Source organism: Bos grunniens, chromosome 3 (genome assembly GCF_055505025.1).
Source record: "Bos grunniens cultivar Pamir isolate PY7600 chromosome 3, Bosgru_T2T1.0, whole genome shotgun sequence".
NCBI classification, from domain to species: domain Eukaryota; kingdom Metazoa; phylum Chordata; class Mammalia; order Artiodactyla; family Bovidae; genus Bos; species Bos grunniens.
The window spans coordinates 64,527,734-64,553,326 of NC_141167.1; the positions used below are offsets into that span (position 1 = coordinate 64,527,734).

Sequence of the window (25,593 nt, forward strand, 5' to 3'; positions counted from 1 at the left end):
TTCAGTTCAGTCGCTCAGTTGTGTCTGACTCTTTGCGACCCCGTGAATCGCAGCACGCCAGGCCTCCCTGTCCATCACCATCTCCCGGAGTTCACTCAGACTCACGTCCATCGAGTCAGTGATGCCACCCAGCCATCTCATCCTCTGTTGTCCCCTTCTCCTCCTGCCCCCAATCCCTCCCAGCATCAGAGTCTTTTCCAATGAGTCAACTCTTCACATGAGGTGGCCAAAGGACTGGAGTTTCAGCTTTAGCATCATTCCTTCCAAAGAAATCCCAGGGCTGATCTCCTTTAGAATGGACTGGTTAGATCTCCTTGCAGTCCAAGGGTCTCTCAAGAGTCTTCTCCAACACCACAGTTCAAAAGCATCAATTCTTCGGCACTCAGCTTTCTTCACAGTCCAACTCTCACATCCATACATGACCACTGGAAAAACCATAGCCTTGACTAGACGGACCTTTGTTAGCAAAGTAATGTCTCTGCTTTTGAATATGCTATCTAGGTTGGTCATAACTTTTCTTCCAAGGAGTAAGTGTCTTTTAATTTCATGGCTGCAGTCACCATCTGCAGTGATTTTGGAGCCCCAAAAAATAAAGTCTGACACTGTTTCCACTGTTTCCCCATCTATTTCCCATGAAGTGATGGGACCAGATGCTATGATCTTCGTTTTCTGAATGTTGAGTTTTAACCCAACTTTTTCACTCTCCTCTTTCACCTTCATCAAGAGGCTTTTTAGTTCCTCTTCACTTTCTGCCATAAGGGTGGTGTCATCTGCGTATCTGAGGTGATTGATATTTCTCCCGGCAATCTTGATTCCAGCTTGTGCTTCTTCCAGCCCAGCGTTTCTCATGATGTACTTTGCATATAAGTTGAATAAGCAGGGTGACAATATACAGCCTTGATGTACTCCTTTTCCTATTTCGAACCAGTCTGTTGTTCCATGTCCAGTTCTAACTGTTGCTTCCTGACCTGCATATAGGTTTCTCAAGAGGCAGGTCAGGTGGTCTGGTATTCCCATCTCTTTCAGAATTTTCCACAGTTTATTGTGATCCACACAGTCAAAGGCTTTGACACAGTCAATACAGCAGAAATAGATGTTTTTCTGGAACTCTCTTGCTTTTTTGATGATCCAGCGGATGTTGGCAATTTGGTCTCTGGTTCCTCTGCCTTTTCTAAAACCAGCTTGAACATCTGGAAGTTCATGGTTCACGTATGCTGAAGCCTGGCTTGGAGAATTTTGAGCATTACTTTAGTAGCGTGTGAGATGAATGCAATTGTGAGGTAGTTTGAGCATTCTTTGGCATTGCCTTCTTTGGGATTGGAATGAAAACTGACCTTTTCCAGTCCTGTGGCCACTGCTGAGTTTTCCAAATTTGCTGGCGTATTAAGTGCAACACTTTGACAGCATCATCTTTCAGGATTTGAAAGAGCTCAACTGGAATTCCATCACCTCCACTAGCTTTGTTCATCACCTCCACTAGCTTTGTTCGTAGTGATGCTTTCTGAGGCCCACTTGACTTCACATTCCAGGATGTCTGGCTCTAGGTGAGTGATCACACCATCGTGATTATCTGGGTCGTGAAGATGTCTTACTACTTTATTGTAATATAAATATTACAATTGTACCAAATCTCCACATACTCTATTTAAATTAATTCATATTTTTTCCATACAGAATTAATACCTCAAACTTATAATTCAGGACATCCCAGACAGAATGAAAGTGTTGATTTCACCATTTAAATTTTATTCTGTTTCAGATTTGGAGTGAAGAAAAAGCCTATTTACATTAATGTCATAAGGGATCCTATTGAGAGGCTAGTTTCTTACTATTACTTTCTGAGATTTGGAGATGATTATAGACCAGGATTAAGAAGACGAAAACAAGGAGACAAAAAGGTAGTATTTTAGCTTCAGAATTTTTATAAAGATAATTGTGAATTGCATGCAATGAACAGTGAATGCTTTTGAAATTTATTAATGATTATAAATATATTACTTGCTTATTGTGGAACATTTCAAAAGAACCAAAAAAAGTATGAAGAAGCAAAAATAAACTATTTTGGAGTGTATATTTTGTCTTTTTAGAAAGTATTTTACTTTTGTTCCAGGGCTGAATATTTGTTTTATTATAGTCCTATTAACAGTGTTCTGTGAGCTTACTATAGCTGTTCATGAATATGACATATTTGATATATACTTTGATTCTCTAAATCTTGATGATGGGAGTTGACACTGATTTGTGTTCATCTGTTTGGGGACCCTGTTTTGTTAAAACAGCTATTTTTTTCAGGCAAGATAAAAATTATAGCTCAACAGAGTTCTTACTTAGCAGGTTCCGATTTGAGTTGTCTTCTATCAAAGTGAATCCTCCAGAGCAACCCCAGACTTGCTTTCCTAAGAAACCAAACTCTTTTGTCACTTTTTTGGTGGAACACCTTTGTTGGAACCACTCTGCTCACAGGGGTGCCCAACACGTGGGTGATGCAGTCTGACAGAGCCTGCAGCCACCCTCTCCTGCCTCATTTTCTCCCCTGAAGCCCCCAGTGCCTCAGCAGGAAATGTCACATTCCTCCAGATGTATTAATCCCTTCATACTTTTTGCACACGTTTTGTTCCCTGTGTTTAGAATGTCTCTCCTTCACTCTGAAAAACTCTTTGTCCACCTTTAAGATCCAGCTCAAGTGTTACCTCTTTCATAAAGTCTTTTCTGGCAGATAGCCATGTCCTTTTCAAAGCTCCCAGAGCACTCCATCGGAGAAGGCAATGGCACCCTACTCCAGTACTCTTGCCTGGAAAATCCCATGGACAGAGGAGCCTGATAGGCTGCAGTCCATGGGGTCTCGAAGAGTCAGATACGACTAAGCGACTTCGCTTTCACTTTTCACTTTCATGCATTGGAGAAGGAAATGGCAACCCACTCCACTGTTCTTGCCTGGAGAATCCCAGGGATGGGAGAGCCTGGTGGGCTGCTGTCTATGGGGTCGCAGAGTCGGACATGACTGAAGCGACTTGGTAGCAGCAGCAGCAGAGTACTCCATTCATGTCACTATTTTTGAAATATTTATTTTGTGGTACTTGAATTATTTGTTTACATATATGTCTTCTCCAGAATGCTGTGAACTTCCAGAAGCAGGGACTATACTTCATTCACCTTTGTTAACACCACATCTACTATGGTGCTTAGGTCGTCTGTAAACACTTAGCAAGTGGCTCAGTGAGGGAATTTTTCACCTTTTAAACCTAGTGTTGCATAGCAGTGATGCTGGATACTTGATGTATTATAATAATTAACATCCAACAATTAATGTTTTCCTAAGTTATCAGTGCCCTCTGTTGCATGAGAAGGCAGTGGAATTTTTTTGTTCTATATTTACCTTTTCGTTTTTTAGAATTTGCTATTTCTTTCCGTGGTCTCAAAGCTTTAGGCAGAAGGTACTGATCTTCTGCTAAAAAGGGTACAGTACCCTTTTTTTTCCAGTGGATACTGAAAAAAAAAATCTCTTAGTATTATTTAATCTTCAAAAAAATATATATACTTCTGTTACTATGGAAAGTCTGCAAAATTTTGTAAAATCTAGTAGTGTAACTCTTTTGTGACCTAGTACTTTAAAATTTATCAGTAGTTATTTCTAAATTCACTTCAATGCCAACTGCTTCATTTCTTTTTTTAATTTTAGCCCTATCATTTACAGTAGCTCTTACTCGGTAATTGTCGGTATCCATCTCCCTCCTTCAACTAAAGGAATGTTAATGTTGGTAAGGAAAAGATTCACAGTCACATAGGTTCCTACATCCACCATTTGTCATGTCAGCCCTGGATACCATGGTTTTGTGGTTGCTATCCTATTTCATTTGGGGAATTAGGTAATAATACTACTTAATATAGCTAACAATAATAGTGCTCACATCTACTGAGTACTTATTGTGTATCAAGCTCTTTTTTAAGCCACATACCGTGTATCATTTCAGGTGGTCCATACAATAATTTTATGGGATAGTTGCTGTTATTTCTCCATACATTTTAAATATGAGAGCAGTAGGGCCTACAGATGGAGATAGGCTTTTATCTAAGCAGAAATCAAGGGGGAGCTCACTCTCAGCTTCCAATCTTCTGTAGAAAATGTGTAGCAAGATATTTGTAGAAAAGGGTTTGAATGTAAATGCCATCACTACCAAGCATCAAATTTTAATTATTGACCTTCAATTATAGGAATTAAATGTTTAAAGTAATAATCTAAGTAATCTGGTTGTTTAAGTGAAAAAGGTGATTATAAATTTGTTTCTCTAGTATGCTGAACTGAGTTTTCTGGGAGAGGAAGAGATCTGGACTAGAGTGTTTTTATTTCATGTTTGTTTTTATTTTGTATTTTAAGACCTTGAAGTTTTACTCTGATAACAGAGTAAAACATTTATTTATAGAAAATTTCATTTCTGAAATGTGGCCCAAATGTTTAGGAGAAGGCTAATAGAAGTTAGCAAAGCAATGGGAAAATCCTGGTGGCCAGCATTTGAGTGACTGTCACCCTCTGTGGTGTGACATGAGTGAGAAACCCAAGGGCTACTGTCACTGTCGGAGTCAGTGGAGCCGTTCATCTTGATTAAGGCCTCGGTGGATTCACTCAGGTTTTACACAGTAAAGATGGTTTTGAGTTGCGTTAACTTGATTTCTCTCACTTGGTTTACTTTTTTCATCACATATTTATAAAGAAAGAGCAGAGGGACTTCCCTTGCAATCCAGTGGTTAAGACTCTGCTTCCAATGCAGGGAATGTGGATTCAAAACCTGGTTAGGGAACTAAGATCCCACACACGTTGTGGCTTAAAAAATAAATAAATGATAAAAGAAATAGGACTTCTTTTGTACGCTAAGATCTAGCACACTCGTGTATGTTCACCAATTTCTGATTGTTTATAGTTTTTTTTTTAATATATCTTCCTTGTTATTGGCCTTCTTTGTGTTGTTTCTTTTAAGTTGGTAGGAGTGAAACACCTCTGCCAAATGATAAGAAGGAACTATAAAGGAGGCAAAACCCAAGCTATTTTTCCACTTTTTTTTTTTTTTTATAAATTTTATTTTATTTTTAAACTTTACATAATTGTATTAGTTTTGCCAAATATCAAAATGAATCCGCCACAGGTATACATGTGTTCCCCATCCTGAACCCTCCTCCCTCCTCCCTCCCCATACCATCCCTCTTGGTCGTCCCAGTGCACTAGCCCCAAGCATCCAGTATCGTGTATCAAACCTGGACTGGCAACTCGTTTCTTACATGATATTTTACATGTTTCAATGTCATTCTCCCAAATCTTCCCACCCTCTCCCTCTCCCACAGAGTCCATAAGACTGTTCTATACATCAGTGTCTCTTTTGCTGTCTCGTACACCGGGTTATTGTTACCATCTTCCTAAATTCCATATATATGCGTTAGTATACTGTATTTATGTTTTTCCTTCTGGCTTACTTCACTCTGTATAGTAGGCTCCAGTTTCATCCACCTCATTAGAACTGATTCAAAGGTATTCTTTTTAATGGCTGAGTAATACTCCATTGTGTATATGTACCACAGCTTTTTCCACTTTTATATTGTCTAATAAAATGTGTGGTAGGTGAATTAGGGTAAATCAAGCTTTTAAAACAAAGAAATTCAAATGTTTAGATAGATTTTTTTCTGTCATACATAAAAGCCTAAAGATGAGGGGCCCAGGATCTTAAAGCAGCTTTGCTCCATACTGTCGTTCAGCGAGTGAGGTTCCTGCCATATTGTTACTCTGCTGCCCTTCCGGGGCTTGCCCTTATGTGCTTGGTTAAATTGGTCACCACAGCATCTGCCTTCTAGCTCGTGGGAAGGAGGAAAGTAGAGGCCCACCAGTTTCCTTTTAACTAAGAGACCCAGAACTTGATCACATTACTTCTGCCCCCAGCTGACTGGCAAAACTTAGTCATATGGCCACACCTAACTGCAGGAGAAACTAAACATTGTGATTAAAAGAAGGAAAGAGTGGATTTTGGTGGTAAATCTGTCTCCCAGAGTTGGCTAGCAGATGATGCACGATACTGGATGCTTGGGGCTAGTGCACCGGGACGACCCAGAGGGATGGTATGGGGAGGGAGGAGGGAGGAGGGAGGAGGGTTCAGGATGGGGAACACATGTACACCTGTGGCAGATTCATTTTGATATTTGGCAAAACTAATACAATTTGTAAAGATTAAAAATAAAATTTAAAAAAGATAAAAAAATAAAGTGAAGTGAAGTTGCTCAGTCGTGTCCGACTCTTTGCGACCCCATGGGCTGTAGCCTACCAGGCTTCTCCGTCCATGGGATTTTCCAGGCAAGAATACTGGAGTGGGTTGCCATTTCCTTCTCCAGGAGATCTTCCTGATCCAGGGATTGAACCCAGGTCTCCTGCATTGTAGGCAGATGCTTTACCATCTGAGCCACCAGGGAAACTTTTTAGCAGGTTTTAAGCTACTGGCCAAAAGTAAACTTGAAGATTATCAGCACATTTGCTTTGTCTGAAAAACAAATACGTTCAGCAGTTTAGAACACAGGAAGTAGGAGTTGGCCAACTTGAGAACTTGGGTTAAAATAGCAATCCCACATGCTTACTCATTAATCAGTTTTGATTCCAATAGTGTATATTTAAATTCTCAAGCTTGTCTATATAGTGACTCTGTAAACTTTTAATACTGTAACCTCTTTTAATACCCTAATTTATTACATTTAAACAAAATCTTTCTAATGTCTTTGAATTCTACACACACAAAATGGTGGTACAGTTTGTGAGTTCACCCACAATCACTTTAGTAATTCATTTCTTTTTTTATCTGAGACTATTCAGACAGAGGTATAATGAAGCAGAGCACCTCTTCTGAGTTTCAGAGGCACCATACTATGATTTGGGATTCGTTTAAAATTGAATAGGCATGGAATCAGAAACGTTCTGATATATCACCACTCGATTTATTGGAACCTGGAACATGGTAGAGATAGATACATAGGTTTTGTTTTTATGAGCTACAAGTTGGCATAAAGGATAATAAAACCACTTTTTAGAAAGTGACTTAGACCAGCAAATTTAAATAGACCATCTGGTAAATTTCAGAAATAATATAATGGCCATGGAAATGGGGTTGATTGAGTCTTAAGTATAAACTGAGATGTTTTCATTTTAAAAAATAGAGTGATGTACGTGTGTGTGTGTGTGTGTGTGTGTGTGTGTGTATGGGGGAAGGGGAATCCTAAGATAATTTTGGAGAACTTTAAGGAACGTCAAAATGCTTCATGAAAAAATGTTACCATTCCTGTCTTCATCTCAACCAGAATTGTGCCTTTAAACCTCATGCAAAATCTCTGAAGTGCAGTCTTCCCCAGCCATTTACAAATATTGATTGTGCAAACAACTGGTGTAACAATATATTGTGTGCTGTGGAGGACACAAATCCATACTTCATGATCCCTCCAAGAAGTTTTTCTATAGTTTGGAAGAGTGAACATAATATTTTTTTTTTCAAAGTACATGAAACAAGTTCTTTAGATAAATAGATACACATACCTGATCCTAATAGTTGATCCTTTTACAAGGCAGTATATAATTAATTTATATGAGTTTAAAAGAATGAGTGACCTGAGGCCAGAGTAGTCATTGGAAAGATAGCGTCTTGTATATTAGATTAGTAGAGGACAGCACTTTCAGAGGAAGAAAATGTATTTAGCAAACATATATAGATCTGCAGGAACATATGACTTGCTTGAGAAACTGTAGAACAGGTTAATCTGGTAAAGAAGTTATACATAGAGATAAGACTAGCACATTGAAGTCAGAGTATGAAGCATTCTTTAAAGCCAGGATAAAGAGTTTGTGTCTTCTTTCTTTCAGTATATTAGAAGCTTTTGACGTATTCTGAGTAGAAGATGTAAAAGTGACTACTTAGACTATCTGGTGGTCTAAGAGCAGATTGAAGGAAGAGAGGAAACAGAACCTGATTAGAAAGTGATTGTAAGGATGGAGAAATGGCATTGTGAAATCCTGATGAAAGTAAGATTACCTCAAGGAAGTTAAGTGAAGTAGAGGAAAAATTAAGAAATGTTCTGAGATCTTGAGTCTGAATTACAAGGGGCAATGTCATATTGCCAGAAATACAAAATATGAGGAAATACTGGAAACTCAATGAAAAGGCACACTAGGTATCAGAAAATACGTAAGAAGTGATTCATCTAGGGGTACAGATTTGGAAAGCTTCTGCCTGGAAATCGTAAAGTATTCCAAGGAAGTGTGAATAAGCTAAGGAAGGGTGTAGGTAAGAAAAGACATCTGAATTTCCATACTTGGTAGAAGGACCAAAACATGCCTTAAAAGAAGATAATGATAGTACGTTCAGAAAGGTACAGAGAAGCAACAAAAAGCCAAAAGGGCGGTGTTCAAAGAAATAGACAAGTGCTGTGGAGGTCAAGGAGAATAAGAAGCAATAAAACATTGTATTTGACTGTTAGGGAGGACAGGTGGGGAGAGAGAGAGACAGACATGGATACATCCCATTTATTTAATGGTTATAATGAGCCAGCCAGTCTTTGTGGTAGATTGTTTTACATCCATCATTTTATTTCTTCTTCAAAATAAGACTGTGTCCTTGGTTTCTAGATGAGGAGACTAAAACAAAACTTAAGTTTTCTGGTTCAAGATTCAAGCCCAAGTCATAAAACTTTTTCCTATATCATGGTAAAGGCCATCTGTAAAAGAAATGGGCAAGTCAGTTGTGGACTGCAGTTTGTTATTGCCTCTTAAATGTTGCCAGAATAAAGATAATTATCCCACTATTTCTCTATTCATAGATCTAAGGATTTGGGGTCCTATTCTCAATAGCGTTTTGGTTGAAAGGGACCTTTGAATTTACCTAACTTTATATGAAATGTATTACAAAGTGAGGTTTAGAGGCCGTAATGACTTACTCAAGATAAGGTCAAACCTGGTTCTAGAAACTCAGAAGTCTGGACTCTGGATGCATTCTCTTTCTACTCTTTCATATTCTCTCTTCTCAGAAGTAACAGGTGGTATTTATAGATGACTACTGCAACAGCCTGAGCGTCTAAGTTTGGCATCTTAATATCATTTCAGATAGATAAAGCCTACTGTAAAAATGCCTGTGACAGATAGTAGTAAGTTCTCAAGAAAGTGAAGCTGATTTAATTTTAGACCCATAACCTGTGAGTCTCTTTCCCTTTTCATTAATTTGTGTATGTACTCAGTCGCTCAGGCATGTCCAGCTCTTTGCAACTGGCTGGACTGTACCTCACCAAGCTCCTCTGTTGAAGAGGAGCCCACCAAGCTCCTCTTGTCCAGGCAAGAATACTGGAGTGGGTTGCCATTTCCTACTCCAAGTGGGTTGCCATTTCTCTTCCTGACCCAGAGATCAAACCCGCATCTTTTGCATTTTGGGAAGCCCTTTAATTAATTTAGTCAGATGCATTTGGAGAGGGGGCCATATCAGTCGTTAGTATCTGGGGTCACTTTTGCTTGTACAATGATGTTTTTGTTCGTTTTAATGAGGAAAGAGGGAAAGACTTAAATGTAGTTCTACTTTATATTATTTTCAAATAATTATTTCCTGAAGAGTATCTTGAGTCTTATTTAATTTACTTTGGTAAGGGGATAGAAAATATAAATACACAGATTCAACATAAACCAGTACTTAATTTCAAGGACAAGTTATTATCTGGGGATGTTACATTCTTATGGTAAAAGAATTCTTATAAACATTGGTGTGAAACAAAAATATGAGAAAAGCCCATGTTTACCTTTGCTCAGTGTCTCAAGTATGTTTTGTAACCTATCACTTTAAGTCACTATCTCATCCAACTCTTTGCTGCCATTGATTTAATAACTTACCACATTAAGATAATTGATAGGTGAAGCTCGGGTTTATGGCTCACATGTTCTGCTCTGTATTTTTTCCAGACCTTTGATGAATGTGTAGCCGAGGGAGGCTCAGACTGTGCTCCAGAGAAGCTCTGGCTTCAAATCCCCTTCTTCTGTGGCCACAGCTCAGAATGCTGGTAGGGAGATAAAGTTAGCGTTAATCGATAATCTACTTATTTTTCTCCATAATCTGTATTTCACAAAGGTGGATGCATTAATCAAGGGCTCAGTGTAAGGAAGTTTATGAAAGACCAGACCAAAAATAACATGTAATTAAGTAATATCTAGTTTTTTAGTTACCTTAAAAAGTGCCTTAAAAAGATTCTTCATGTATAAGATGCTTGCCATGATTTCTCAGTTGCTGGTTTTTAAAAACTTTTGATATTATGTATATTGCTATATTCTAGCAGTGTTCTTAATTAGAAGTCAGGAGTCCTTTCATAAACCTCATTTTCTCCTAAGCTTGTTGTTTTAGCCACCCATTTTAGATCAAGAAGAGGCTTAGTGGGTAAATTATTTACCTGGTTTTACTGTTAAACTGATGTGACTTTGAGAGAAGCCAAGGTAAAATAAAAATGTTTTATCTTTAATAGAGTTTATTTCTTCAGGATGTGCTGAGTTTTCAGTTTGTAAAAATAATGGTATGTATTTATTTGTTCTAGTCAATCATTTTAATAGGAAAAGTAGAAAAACAAACAAGAAACACATGCAGTTAGTGTCTTCCTTAAAACCATGGGAGACACAGGGAATGCCTTCTGTTCTTTCCATCATCGTTTGAAATGTAGCGTTAGGTCACTGTGAACCTTAAGGTCTTACTCAGTAGGTTATATCAACACATAATGTAGTTGACCCTTTAAACAACACAAGTTTGAACTTTGAGGACCCACGTAAGCACAGATTTTTTTTAATATATATTACAGTAGTGCATGATCTGTAGTCATGCACTACTGAATCCTCGCATATAAAGCTGGGGATGTGGAGGGCTGGCTGGAAGTTATACGCAGACTTTCAACTGGGGAGTGGGGGATTGGGTCTGGTTGGCACCCATAAACCCTCTTGTTCAAAGGTCAACTATAATAACATAAGAAGACTTGGACACTTCGAAAGAATGTCTTCTCAATTTTTAATCATTTCCTTTACAACAGGAATCAGTAAATTACAACCTGGACACCAAATTTGGCCCAATACCTGTTTTTATAAATAATTTTTTTGAAAGACAACTGTGTCTATTTGTTTATTGTCTGTAGCTCTTTTCACACTGCAGAAGCAGAATTAGGTAATTGTGACCAAGACCATATGACCTGTAAAGCCATCTTGGGCTTTACTCTCTGGCTTTTCATAGGAAAACCTTGCCACCCCCACCTTAGAACAATAATATACTTTTCTGTTGGGTGTTAATAAGATTTTAATTGAACTTCTTTAGGGACCTTAGAAATCAGCTTGTTTACTTCTCCAACCAGCCACAGTCCCTTAGCCATGCAGTGTGGAATCTTAGTTCCACAACCAGGGATTAAACCTTTGCCCTTGACAGAGAAAGAAGAGCGTCCTAGCTGGACCTCAAGGGAATTCACAAGTGTTAGTATTTTTTTGTTAGTTTTTTTTCCTGGCTGTATCCTTTGGCTTGGGGAATCTTAGTTGCCCAACCAGGGATCAAATCTGTGCCCCCTGCAGTGGAAATGTGGAGTCTTATACACTGGATCACCAGAGAAGTCCCCACCCCAGCTTTTTAATGGCTGAGAAAACAAGTTTAGAAAGGTGAAAGACCCTCGCTCAATATCACACTGCTTAAAGGCAGAGCTTGGAATCAGGATTAGGAAATGTCAATGCTGAAAAGAATCCAAAGGCATAGTTTATTTAGGGCCAAATTGCTATTAACAGTCAGTAGCTGACAATGTAAAAATTAAAAGATCCATAGCAGAGCCATTTCTTTAAAAAACCTAAATTCATAAATTAAATGAAGATAACCACTACACAAAATTGCTTAGACCTTCCTAGCTCTTAAAATGAATGAAGTTTAGAGTACAGTTGACCCTTGAGCAAGGCAGGGGTTAATTCCAGTATAACTTATAGTTGGCCTTTTGTATTCATGATTCCTTGGATCTGCAGATTCAACCAACCATGGTTCATGTGGTATTATAATATCTACTATTGAAAAATATTTGCATATAAGCGGACCTGTGCAGGTCAAACCCATGTTGTTCAAGTGTCAACTGTAAACAAAGATTAGATGCACTCATGCCTAAATCAGATAGGAAGATACATAAATATACATATTTTTTAACTGTTCATATTGTGTCGCCTAGTAAAATTTGAATTAGCCCTGCATGGTTCAGCAGAAATTGGAGACAGAGGCAAAGGAAATTAAGAACAGGTGTGCCTCCCGAAGGACATTAATAAAAGGGCATTAAGGCTTTGAATGAACACATGTTTATCTGTTTTTTCCATAATATACAGTGTCAAAGTCATCAAAAATACTTAGCAGATTTTACAACCAGGTTTTTTATTCTTTTTCTTTGGTTTTAGGAATGTGGGAAGCAGGTGGGCTATGGATCAAGCCAAGTATAACCTAATTAATGAATACTTTCTGGTGGGAGTAACTGAAGAGCTTGAAGATTTTATCATGTTACTGGAGGCAGCTTTACCCCGGTTCTTCAGGGGTGCTACAGAACTCTATCGTACAGGTATATAAAGGATGGTTTTTGTTTTTGTTTTTTTTAAGCTGACTTTAACTTTGCCATTTGCAAAATATGTATGATTCGAAGTCTGTTGAGTAAAACTCCAGAAAGGCAGGTATATTGTCTGTTTCTCCTCACCATTTTCAATACAGAACAATACATGGCACACAGATGGTGTTCACTAAATATCTTTTGAATGAATAAATGTGCATGAGATGATAATTAAAAGGCATTGTGGGTATAGTGGAAAGATACAGACTATAGTGCCAGCCTTAGAAATTGTGTGATACTCAGTAGTGCCGGCCATGCATTCCACGCTTTAGACACGTCTGGTGCCATTTAGGTACTGGTAGGATCGGAAGACTGAATCATGTTGGTAATGAACCTGTGCTCTTGTCTGTTATAACGCTCCTAAAAGTATGCTTCAATAGCCTTGACGATATTAAAAATCTGAAGGTGACTGTGCTGGTCCAGCCTAATCCTGATTTTTTTTCCCCATATTCTTTGGTAATATACAGAGGAACTCTTTTTTTCCCCTAGAATATGCATATGCCCTAGCTTTTAATACATAGGTATACAGAATAGAGGTTATGAGAAATCAGTCCAAAGTTTGAAAATAGATATTGATATCTTTAAAAACAAACTAGTCAGAACACCAAGCATTTGAGAATATAACACGTACAGTGACCATCTACACTTTACCAAGTGGCCATTCTTACTTTTATTATTTGACATCTCATTAAATCTTTAACGAGGATAAAGATTTGTCTTACGAAGAACAAATCACTGATTAGGACACTGTTTTTGCCTGAATGATTTTAAGATGAAACAGTTACGTTACCTGCCTTCCACATGTCATCTCTTCAAATAAACAGGCATTGATTTTTATGTGTGTTCTCAGAATTTATTTACCTTTTCTCTTTTGCCTTTGTAAGTAGGAAAGAAATCTCATCTTAGGAAAACCACAGAGAAGAAACTCCCTACTAAACAAACCATTGCAAAACTACAGCAGTCTGACATTTGGAAAATGGAGAACGAGTTCTATGAGTTTGCACTAGAGCAGTTCCAGTTCATCAGAGCCCATGCTGTACGAGAAAAAGATGGAGACCTCTACATCCTTGCACAGAACTTTTTCTATGAAAAGATTTACCCTAAATCGAACTGAGTACAAGGTGTGACAGTTAGATTCTTGAACTACAACTTCGACCTTGTCTTTACCTTAGTTCTCAGCTCCACAACTTGGATTGTTGATGGGTATATAAGACACTTTGCGTTAGGGTACAGACAGTGACGTCAAGGAAGTAGATTCTGGCTGACACGTCAGTGGTCCAGGAAGTTTAAGTTTCAGCCTATTTTTTTCTGGTTAAATTTTGGTGGGAGTTATAACCTCCTGCCTGGACAAAACCTACACATCACCTAAAATAAATACCTAGCAGGTCTAATGGAAGGCTAGATGCAGTTACAGAAAAGTTCTGATATTCTGTTTTTGATAAAGCATCTTTTTCAACTAACCATCAATGAAGATGAATCCCATCTGCTTCTTTGCCTGGAGGTTTGGGTTGTACTCCTCTACTGGCTGGTGTTATTAACTGTTTGGCAGTGTGTGCTTTATTTTTAAATGTTTGGTCATGGTTGCTAAAAATGTTTTTGCTATAGTGGGAATTGCCCATATTTATGTAGATCATTTTAGTTTTCTTTTAAAAGATGATTATTGGTGTTAAAACCAATTTAAATCATTATTAATACTGTAAAAAGAAAGCAGTATTTCTTATTCCTATCTCCCCAGTATCTAAGATTGGGGAAACACTTCAGAGAATGTTGACATTGCCTAAAGTTCTTTTTTTTTTTTCCTCACAAAAATATTTTCCTTTAAGAAAGATTTTTTCATCATGTTTAATGGGAAAAAGTGAATATGTAATATAAACAGTCCAGTAGGGAAATTTTGACTGTTTATCCTTTAGATCATATATTTTTTCTTCAAAATCTGTACATACTCTTGTGATGTTTTCAAAAGTGGGTCCTGATATAGATTTGACTCATCTGTGGATCCTAGAGGAGACACTCTATGGGATCCAGATTCAAATTCAGCAGCAGCTTCTTCTAGTTCTCCACTTATATTCTGATCTCTGCCTGCCGTTCATTAGTTTTGTCTAGTTTAATTGCCAATGACTTTCTAACTTTTAGTTCTCCTAGGTAGAGTTGCTTATATTTTCCCAATTCTGCTTTTTATTAGAAATTTCTTAAAAGGTTTCCATCTTGGAGAGTTCAGATTCCAAGTCTGTAATGCTGAGTTGCATCTGACTTCTTCAGTTCAGTCGCTCAGTTGTGTCCGACTGTTTGCGACCCCATGGACTGCAGCACGCCAGGTCTCCTGTCCATCACCAACTCCCGGAGCTTGCTCAAACTCAATGACCATCGAGTCAGTGATGCCATCCAACCATCTCATCCTCTGTTGTCCCCTTCTCCTCCCACCTTCAGTCTTTTCCAGCATCAGGGTCTTTTCCAGTGAGTCAGTTCTTCACATCAGGCGGTCACAGTATTGGAACTTCAGCATCAGTCCTTCCAGTGAATATTGAGGACTGGTTTCCTTTAGGATTGACTAATTCCTTTAGGATTCCTTTAGGATTGATGAATTCCTTTAGTATTTCCTTTAGGATCCGACTTCTTATTCAAGCATTATTCTAATTTCATGATTGCTCTAAGTTTTCTTGAGATGCTGCTTATATCTACAAAAGTAGGTTGACTTCTTTTAGTTTACTAGAGCCTGTCTTGCTCTTTCTTCAGTCTACTGTTTTATACTGCTCTGCTTGACTGTGTTCCATCATATTCATTTCTGTATGACTTTTGAGGTTCACTACTTCTTGCTCCAACTTCTTTTTATTCTTTTCTAGTTTTTCACGTTTCTTTTGCATTTCTTTCATAGATAATAACTCCTGTCGAAGAACTTGACTTTTTGCATCCAGGTGCAGACATTTTGAAGATGCAGTTTCTAGCTCTGCTGTAAGATCATCAGTCGAACTTGTACTTAACAGGTTTTTCTGAAGCTGTTCAATTTTGCCTGCTTGCTTTTTGACCTGTGGTTTTAAACTTGCATTTTCAATTTCAAGTTTTTGGATATGATCCTGTGTTTTCTCAGTACATCTCAGGGCCTCGTACGTTGATCCTGTGCTTTTTGCATCTGACTTGTGAGTTGACATAACGTCTTCTTTAAATCCTGTGGCTCATCTTCTAAGTTAGCACAATAACATGAGTCACCTCCAGTGAATCCTCTGACATAGACTCGAGTTCATTTCCTTATTAGCCATTTCTATCTCCTTTCGTTTGGCAAGGTCAGGATTCCCATTCTGTAAGATTCTTGCATTCCATTCTGGAGAAAGCTGCTTCTGATGTCATTTCTCATTTTTACAGCCTGATTCAGATTATTTTTCACAGTCTTCAGTTTTATTTCTAGTGCTCTGAGAGTGAACTCAAGTTGTTTTATTTTAACTTCTTACCAATCTTTTCTTCTTAACTGCTCCCTAATTTTTTCATATAACATACCAGACTTTTTCTCTTCTCTTCTTCTTGCTTTATTATTATTATTTTTTTTTACTTTACAATATTGTATTGGTTTTGCCATACATCAACATGAATCTGCCACGGGTGTACACGTGTTCCCAATCCTGAACCCCCTTCCACCTCCCTCCCCATACCATCCCTCTGGGTCACCCCAGTGCACCAGCCCCAAGCATCCTGTATCCTGCATCGAACCTGGACTGGCGATTCATTTCTTATATTATACACGTTTCAATGCCATTCTCCCAAATCATCCCACCCTCTCCCTCTCCCTCTTCCACAGAGTCCAAGAGACTGTTCATCTTGAGCTGAGGAGCTCTCGTTCCCACTCCACTCTCTGTTGCTCTGTGATTTCACTTCTTTTGTTTCTTGACAACTCTTTCTGTAGCCCACTAACCTTACTTTCCATTTTAATTTTTCCTCTAAGTAGTTCACAGTGGCTTTTTAAAAATTCTATTAATCTTTTATAGAAAGAATTGCACCCCAAATTTTCAACAAGCTAACAGAATCTTTACACCTCATGCCCAGTTGTTTATGTAGCAATATGGAATTCAACTCGCCATCCTTGGAAGTGGTTTCAGATGACTGAATTAAGTCATCAAGGTCATCCACAGAATTAGTTTGTTCTTCAACCTTGTTCTGTTCACTAGATATTTTCTTTGCAGGCTTGCCATCATCCTGATCCACTTTACTTAAAATACTGTCATCATTCACATGCAGTAGACCACTAGTCAGTGAATTGGTCATTTCAAATATTGGTGTAATCACATATTATTTTGGTGTCCGTTTTTCATTGTCCTTTTTCTTTACTTCCTTCATATGCATGCTAGGATCGCTACTATCAGAATCTTCATTCTCCGTAGCAGGAAACAGCTGGTTGCTATTTTTTTCCTACTCTTTCTCTGCTGAACGAATCCAGTCTTCAGCAGCATCACATATGTTGTCGGATACTTGCATTTCACTACTTTTGTTCTGCTGCTTTTCTTCTTCAACCTTGGTTTTAAAATCTTAAAACTTTATCGTCTGATGTAGGCCATAAATCAACACCAGGTTGTTTGTTGGAAAACCTGCTTAAAGAGTCTTCCTCAGAATTCTCATCCACTGAGTTGCTATTTTCGGGAGGTGTCTCTTTTCTTTATAGTCAGTAATCAGTTGGTGAATAATAACACCACTAACAACAGCACATTCTTCAGCAGTCCATCCAAAAACATCTTGAGAAAAGATGTTAACACCTTGCTGAAGAAGACTGACTGCATTTGACTCATAACTGACAGCAAGCATGAGGGCTGTTCTTTTCATCTTATCAACCACATATATATTTGCTCCTTTCTGTACTAAAAACTCCAAACATTTGCTGTTTCCTTTCACTTGTAGTAACAGTGGTGTGAGGTCATCCTTATTCCTGGCTTCTGTTATTGGCATCGTATGAAAGCAGCTCTGCTGCAAGTGATATATTCTGGCAAAAGGCAGTATAGTTGAGAGCAGTGCTGCTGCTGACGTTTGTGACATTTGGGTTGGCACCGTGCTCCAGCAGAATAGTTGCAAACTCCTCTGCTTGGCATTCTACAGCCTTCATCAGCACTGTCCTCTTTTCAGAGGTTAGGAAGGTATTTTTCTCTCCAGGAGGAGAGTTACCCCCGCTGAATGACCATTGGCACAGGCCAAGTGGAGGGTAGTCCTGTTCATCTTGTCTCCATCGTTTAGGCGATTATTTCCGCGCAAGAGAATATGCTGCACTTTGGCTACATTGCCCATGCTGGCAGCTTTGTGGATCTTTCCAAGGCCCTTCTCTCAGATGTGGTACCTGGGCCTGGTGTCTTCTTGGACCTCCCAGTCATTGGAGAAGGTCGCCAGCTGCTGCCTTTGCAAACAATTTGAAGGCTGGAAAACATCCTTCTGTTCTCTAGAGTGTCTAGAAAGATGGCATCTTGGAAATTGACTCCATGAGGCTAGAGGTTATATTCCTTATCCATCCTGAGGAAGAAGAAATAGGAGTAATCCTGGACCACAGTGTGGGAGTGACAGGAGAAGTAGCCCTGGCCAGTGAGGTTGAGCCTGGAGCCTGCGGGCACCTGGAGCGTGCTGCCCCACGCTTGGTTGCACAGCATCTTGATCTGGGCCCAGTAGAAGAGCCCAGCATACTGCCAGGGCAGGTGGGTAGCTGTTGAGGCCATGCCACTCCTGGTACAGCGCTAGCACCTTGGCGTACACAATGATCGCGGCCAGCTTGGTGTGGCAGCCCTCGCTCAGGGGTCTCCCCTCAGAGGGCAGCTGGCAGCTGCGGGAGGCCCCAGGCCAGCCAGCTAGGCAGAGCCAGGCAAGCAGCAGCGGGTGCAGCATGCTGGCTGCTGCAGCGGCGGGGGGCAAGTGCTGGGACTGGCAAGGTGAGCGCTGGCTGCACCTGGGGCAGCTGCCCGGGGCCCCAGGAGCACAGCCCTGGGCACTCTGCTCCGTGCTGCTCTCTCCTCCACCACCAGGATGCCTAAAGTTTTAGTTAAGGCTTCCACATATTAATATCAAAAAAGTAAATTTAGTGTTTGTTTCTCCATGGGTTATTTGTAAAGCTGTAAAACTGAGGTATCGGTGACTCCATATTATATCTCCATTAGTGAGCTGTGGTATGGGTAGGATTTTCCTACTTCTGTACTTTTCCTTGTAGACTATTCTTACTAAGGTGCTTTATAATGTGTTTTAAAGCATTGCATTTACAAAAATAAAAAAAAAGGAAAATGCTGTAAATATTGCATATTTTATGTATTTGGACCAAAAGGTTATAAGTAATTAGACAAGTGATTTTGCACCAATTTTATTACGTCAAGTAAAACCATCAGATCTACTGTTCTTGTATTTCTCATTTAACTTTACTGTTAAGACATCACTGAAATGAACTTCAGTAACCTTTCAATTTTGATACAAAGTACATTATTCATACTTGGGGGCAGTAGTTATAGTGGAAAGAGTACTGGACGAGGAGTCGGAAATCTTGATTTCTTGACTTGGCTCTGCCACTTATCAGCTGTGTGACCTTGGGCAAGTCACTTAACCTCTCTCTGCCTCAGTTTCCTCATCTTGAAATGAGGATATAATACCTGCTGTACCTACCTCACAGGGGTGTTGTGAGGATTAAATGAGATGGCATGTGAAAGCACTTTGAAAATTGTTATGCGCGATATAAATGTAAGGTATTATGGAAACATCTTTAACATATAGTTTCATATCATTGGTTTTTTAACAAAGAAAAGAGAAAAGTTCACTTATAAGCTGGTTGAAAAAAGTTCATCTTGATATGAATTTGTGTTTAATAAATATCTTATCAGTGTTTTATCTTCCCTGTTTCAACAACTATTGAAAATTGAAACACCTGTGAACTCTTAGAGATTCATGAGCAGCTGCTTGAGTTCAGGAGTTTGTTCCCTGTTTGCAAAAAGATTTCATTAGCTGACTCAGGGCAGAGGAAAATTTGCTCTTCAAATGTGGAAGACTTTTCTGTTTTTATTTTACATTACCATTCAGAAATGGTAGCTATTTTATACCTCTGGTTTTTTAAGGTATATTTTGCAGAATTTTATTTCCCTGTGCATTCTTTACTTTCTTCCACTTCTTGGAGTAGCAAAGATAAAGAATTTTGGAAACATTTTCTAAAAGAGTAATCTTTAATATGTTTAGTTTAAATAAATATCCCGTAACAGGGCCTCACCAGACTATGTTAAGCATTTCAGGCAGCTTGCTTTAATGGTTGTTGATTGTATGGGAGGAGGAGAGAGTGCAACTTATCAAAAGACATTTTGGACAAATTTAAAGAAAAGCTAAAAGAAGTTGGCAGGAAAAGTCATTATAACACCCTTCCCCACCCCCCCAATAATAGGACAATATTAAAGAGTGTATATCAACAGGCATACTTTTCTTACTTGACTTTCTTTTTTGTGAATTTAATACCTTTTGCAGGCATTTGTTGAAAATATATACAAATGATTTCCTTGCCCAAAAGTAAAACACCGCCTTGGGATGGGACATCTGACATTTATCTGCTAGGGAAGCCTAGGATGTGGGTTATTCTCTGAGTCCAGCTAAATCTTACGGTGCATCAGCTCTTTTAGGTAACTACAGTGGCACATAGATCTAGGGTCAGAAGATTCAGAGAACATACAGTTTCAGACTTTGCAAGCCATCGGTCTCCACCACAGCTACCCAACTCTGCCATTTTAGTATAAAAGCAGACAACACATAAGTGATGAGTATGGCTGTGTCCCAATACAACTTTATTGCTGAAACAGGTGACAGGCCAAATATGTACCATGGGTTGCACTTTGCCAATCCCTGTAGCAGGTTGTTATTTATGGAGAAATCACTTTTGAATCTGTACCCTACTGGCCTAAAAGAGTTTATATACTTCCAAAACAGCTCCTAACTTATATCCAAAGAATAGCTTTCTGATCCAGGCGGTCTCTCCCACAGATTCATAAACTTTTATAACTTGGATTGCTTCCAGGTGGGCAGGTTTTCTTTCCCAGTTTAGCTGTTCAGAATAGGGGCGTTTATGCTATCAGCTTTCAGGGTGGGTGAGAAGTATCCTTCCTGGAGACTGAGAAAGGGTTAGATTTAATCCCATGTGGTCTAATATAGTCCTAGGAGCCTGACAAGTTCAGAGTCCTTATAATACCTAACTTTATAATCAAATAAACAGAACCACTGAGATGGTAATGTATTTTTTTAAAGTGGCAAGTGTGATTTTTCTTTTTCAGCCTCTGCGCTTTTTTCAGTACTTTGAAAATAGGGGAAAATTTTTTTTTATACGATACAATAGCAAATTAACCACTTTGAATTTTAAAAGATAATGTTATGTGTGTATGTGTGTATATATATATCTATATATGTTTATTTCCTAAAAGAGGGAAAAGTACCTTTTTGTTCATCTTGTATCAACTCTTGTTTTCAAATTGCTGTGAAATGGCAACTATTGATAAATTGTTGTGACTTTTAAAATTTAATGGAAAGGATGTATTTTGGTTTTACCCAGCTTTAATCTGTAAAGTATCACCTAAATATATCTGACAACAACACATAAGGTATTGCATGGGGGTTACTTTTCTATCATCCATATGCATTTGTGCAACTTTGAACATACTGGGTGCTTCTGAATTCCTGATGATTGGATTTAAATGACTGAAAATCAGAGAAAAACTTACTGACTTTTAAACTTTGCATTTTATTTTCTATTTTTAAAATTCAGTTAATGCCTATAATTTGAAGTCCACTGTTATTTCTCAATATATGTCCTATCAGAGATTCCTAAAATTGTGAGTCCCATCTGTGATTTACAAACAGTATTTTGATATTGCAGGTGATTTGCTCATTGTATTTGAATAGTTAGAAAGAAAATAGTTTGTAGACAATGATTCTCTTTTTCTAATAAAATGAAATAAAAATTCTAAAAGCGCTAGAGAATTGAACTAAAGGCTGGCTCCCCAATGCATAGCTGGTATTTTAATTTCTATTCAAATTCTACATAGAGAACATCTGTGTAAACCATCTCTCTGGTTTTTCCCATTGATCATTCTCAAACACACCTATGGCCCTAAAATCCTTTATTATGAGAGGCACCCAGTATTGTAACCTTTTATGAAGTTTGTCTTTTAAGAGGTCCAGGTGCTTCTACTTCATAAGTTGAAAATGTGCCTCTTCATACGTTAGTGCTGTTTGCTTTGAGAGGAAGTAAGGCAATTGCTGTTAAATTTTTGCATCCATTTACCCTATGCAAAGCTGCTGGATGATGCCAACTAAACTGCTGCTCAGGCAGCCTTTGGAGGGGAAAAGCACCCCGTTTGAGATGAGCACTGCCAATTCAACTCCTCTCGAGTGGAGCTTGCTTTCTGATTTACTGGAGAGGGAATTGTAAAGATAGAAATGGGCAATCAGTTCATCAGATTTATCCTGTAATTTAAGTTCATGCAGCTTTGTGACCTTTGCAGTCCTGTTTATAAAAAGGACCCTGATGGTGATGATCTCTTTTAAAACCCATTACTGGTAAGCCTATGGTTTAGACACACTGGTGCTGTCTATCTGATTTTTCAGACAGCTTCTAAAGCTTTCTACTGAGACTCAGGTGTGTGAGCATCTCTAAAGCAGTGTTGAATGTAATTTTGGCAAACGGATTGTATATTTTGACTTTCACTTTATAAATACACAAGACAGCTGAAGAAGAGTGCCTTTTCCCCCTCACAGTCCGCGTTGGAAGATGCTTGCTGCTTCCTCTGTCTCTGCTTTCTCTTTTTCTCCCCCTCTGCTGTTCTCTTGATTCATTTACACAATACTGTTTCCAAGTTGAAACCATTTTGTCACATCTGTTGGAGAGAGAATCACTCCTTCTCCTTAACATTCTGCCAGCTCTCTGTTGTTCAAGTGTTTCAGTTGATTACCTGATGAAAAAGCTATAAAATAAACACTCAGTGGGAAGGGGAAAAATGGTTTGGTGTCCTGTTTTAATATTTTCTTCCATGGCCTTGATGCCGAAAGAGATTTTTCCAAGTGGAGTCCGTGTGCAGTGTCATGAACTTAACCTTCAGATATCACTGCCAGCAGAGAGGTACGTGTCTTCCCTGGTCTGTCATGATTTGGGGGTTTATTTGTGACTTGCAAACTGACAGGGCTTTGCTGCTTTTTGCCTTGTACTTCACTACTGGTACTGAAATTTCAGATAGAAAATTTACAAGGTATACTTAGGATATATTCATAACTAGAAGAAAAAAGAGCTGTCAGCTTAGAATAAAAAGGGAATTTGAAAGAAAAAGTTAATCTGGTTAACATTTACTGCACAGTTTAGACGTGTCTGTAATGTTCCTTTGAGAATACCCATGTCTGCTGATTCTCTTTTCAGTCTTAAAAAGGAGAGACTCTCAATTAACAGTTTTCCTGTTCTCAGCCCTGGCTCATTGTTCCTAGCAAGTATTGTATGATACTGGGTTGAGTAAATACCAAATTCAGTAATGCGTTGTCTAAACAGGGAATTTGGTCTACACCCACAGAGGCAGAACAGGGAGCATGAATTTGGGAGTCATGCTGCATTTAGCAGTGTAACTAATCAGTGAAGAGAACAGTATTTTTGTTGTAAAGGTTGGAAAAGGTAGATACAAAGTGCTGGCCAGGGCAGACCAATAACTGGTAGGGCTTTTATGTACTGGGTTAGAATATTGTCAAGAAGTTGACAATATTGCCCTTCTGACCCTGCAGAATACTAGTAGTGTTGCTCTAGAAAAGATGTGTTTATAAATGTTTTATAAATACTGCTGAATTTTACTTTTTTATTGACAGCCCACTAATGCCTTTTTTTTTTTTAACTTATATCCTATAGCATAGCTAGTATTGATTATGATACCTGCTGTTGTTTGCATCTACAAATTTTCTGTGAGAAAAGGGGGGTTGCTGATTATCCTACAGGAAAACTTGCTTGTTCCAGAAGTGGCTGTGTTCACATATTATTCTTGAACAGTGTGGACTTAAAGTAGCACATACATAAAACTCAGGATACCTGGAGTAATTTGCGTTCTTTGATTGGCATTCTTTCAACAGAAAGGAAACTCTCCATCCTTGAAGAAAAGAGGACGTTTGCCTTGGCTATAAATTCATTAATTCCACATTTTTAGGATATCTGAAAAATAAACTTACTATGAATCTGAACTGACTTATTTTCACCACACTCTTACCATCACGAGCTCCTTTTTAAAGCAGCAGTTGAACTTTCTGAATTTTCTTCCAGTAGTGACAGGTGCCACAATGCAAATTCCAAACCACTGTCCATTTGTTTTCTTGCTGTGAAGGCATCTGCCCACCAGTTGCCCTACCTTGCCTCCATTATACCCTGTCTCACCTTTGTTACCACAGAGCCCACAGGTGGCACCTTGCAGCAAAACACAATAACAGCATCGACAACAAAATTGACTTTAAATTGCAAATTTTTCCCTTTCTACTTCAGGAATAACCAGTTGAACAAATTAAATAAATAAATAAACTTGTTATACAGTCACTGTTCTCTTTGTGGCTTACTATATTTCTTCTAGTAGCATGAGACTAAAAGTTTAAAAACATGTCAAGGGCCTATGGAAGGTAAAATGGATTTCTAGATAATACATTTAGTTTGTAAGACCTGTGAGGAGACACAACAGGAAAAAAGATCTTTTTTTCTGTCTTTCACCTGTTTCGTTCTATGAGAGAGAATACTAAGCCCCTTTATTTTTTGGTCTGAAAACAGTGACAATGGGGATTCATGAAAAGATAATCCCGAAGAGTTGGCTAGTTCCTCTCTCCACGTCTTTTGGTTCTGTGTTTATTCCAAACCAGATGACCAGCTTGGTGAGATCACCATATGGTTTTTTGTAAACTTTAGTATCTTTGCTTTTTACATTGAAAACTGAGATCTCAGACTTCATTTGATTTCCCATACATCCATAAGACTCAGTACCTGCCTCCTTTCCCCCTAGTCCTTCATCATATACATACTGCTTCTGGAGACTCTCCTAGCCTGACAACTAGAAAGAAAGAAGTAATCACAAGGTGTAGAGAATTCTACGGCCAGCTGTGAGAAAGAGGCAGTTTGTATGGTGGTTAGAATATGGGCTCTGGAGCACCACCGCTTACTAGCTAACTGATCTTGAACAAATTAAGCTCCCTACATCTGAATCTTGTTTGTAAAATGGGACTAACATTAATCAACAGTCTGAGGATTAGTGAGATATGTATAAACTTAGTACTTGCTTCCTGTTATATAGTAAGCTCTCTAATGAAGAGCCAACATTACCTGCTAGGATAAATAAGAAAGCAAAAGAGGAGGAGCCACCTATTTGGACACACTGTGTCACACTGCATCCATGAAGTCATTCATTGACCTGCGCGCATGACCCGAGGAACAGGAAAGATGAGCAAAACAGGCATGACTTTCATTTGTTGATAAGAGACGAGGTGAAGAAATACCAAGCATCATGCAGAGATCTCTTTCCTTACTAATAAACCACCACCTTTTGTTGGTAAGGCTTCATAGAGAAGGGCATGGCAGCCCACTCGGGTACTCTTGCCTGGAGAATCCCATGGAGAGGAGCCTGGCGGGCTACAGACCACAGGCTCGCACAGAGTTGGACACTACTGAGTGGCTGAGCACGGCACAGCACAAGGATTCATAACCCACCTCTACCCTCAGACCTTTCAATACACGTAACGGCTTTATCTCTTAGTTTAGCCTTGAAATAGTAGAAGCACCACATGGCCCAAGCAATCAAGTTCTAAACATGCAGTATCTATTACTTACTCTAAAATGCACTTTCATCTTCATGTCTGTGACAGGCTTCGTTTCATGACAAATCTGTCCTCCCACTTCTCCAGATCCCTAGTTGGCTTTGTGGGTTAAAATGCTAAGCTTTTACTCTGGGAGGCACTGTTCATCTTTGTTGTAATTTTTAG

General features: G+C 38.7%; 1 protein-coding gene and 1 pseudogene across 6 annotated transcripts in view; one reads left to right on the plus strand and one right to left on the minus strand.

Moving 5' to 3' along the window:
- HS2ST1 (heparan sulfate 2-O-sulfotransferase 1) overlaps positions 1 to 18,885 on the plus strand; it is a 184,919-nt gene extending 166,034 nt beyond the window's left edge. For 3 of the 5 annotated variants that reach the window (XM_086390963.1, XM_086390965.1, XM_086390967.1), the window contains 4 exons: positions 1,760 to 1,898; positions 9,956 to 10,053; positions 12,440 to 12,597; positions 13,527 to 14,109. In XM_086390963.1, coding sequence (XP_086247089.1) covers positions 1,760 to 1,898; positions 9,956 to 10,053; positions 12,440 to 12,597; positions 13,527 to 13,756 — 625 coding nt within the window. In that variant the 3' untranslated portion in view covers positions 13,757 to 14,109. Of the gene's footprint in view, positions 1 to 1,759; positions 1,899 to 9,955; positions 10,054 to 12,439; positions 12,598 to 13,526 lie in introns of all 5 variants that reach the window. The other 2 variants (XM_086390964.1, XM_086390966.1) reach the window with 1 other exon arrangement.
- On the minus strand, positions 16,397 to 18,486 carry LOC147375728 (uncharacterized; annotated as a pseudogene). The gene has a single exon (XR_015161407.1). The product of XR_015161407.1 is annotated as an uncharacterized LOC147375728 (transcript).
- Positions 18,886 to 25,593: the final 6,708 nt, after the last annotated feature.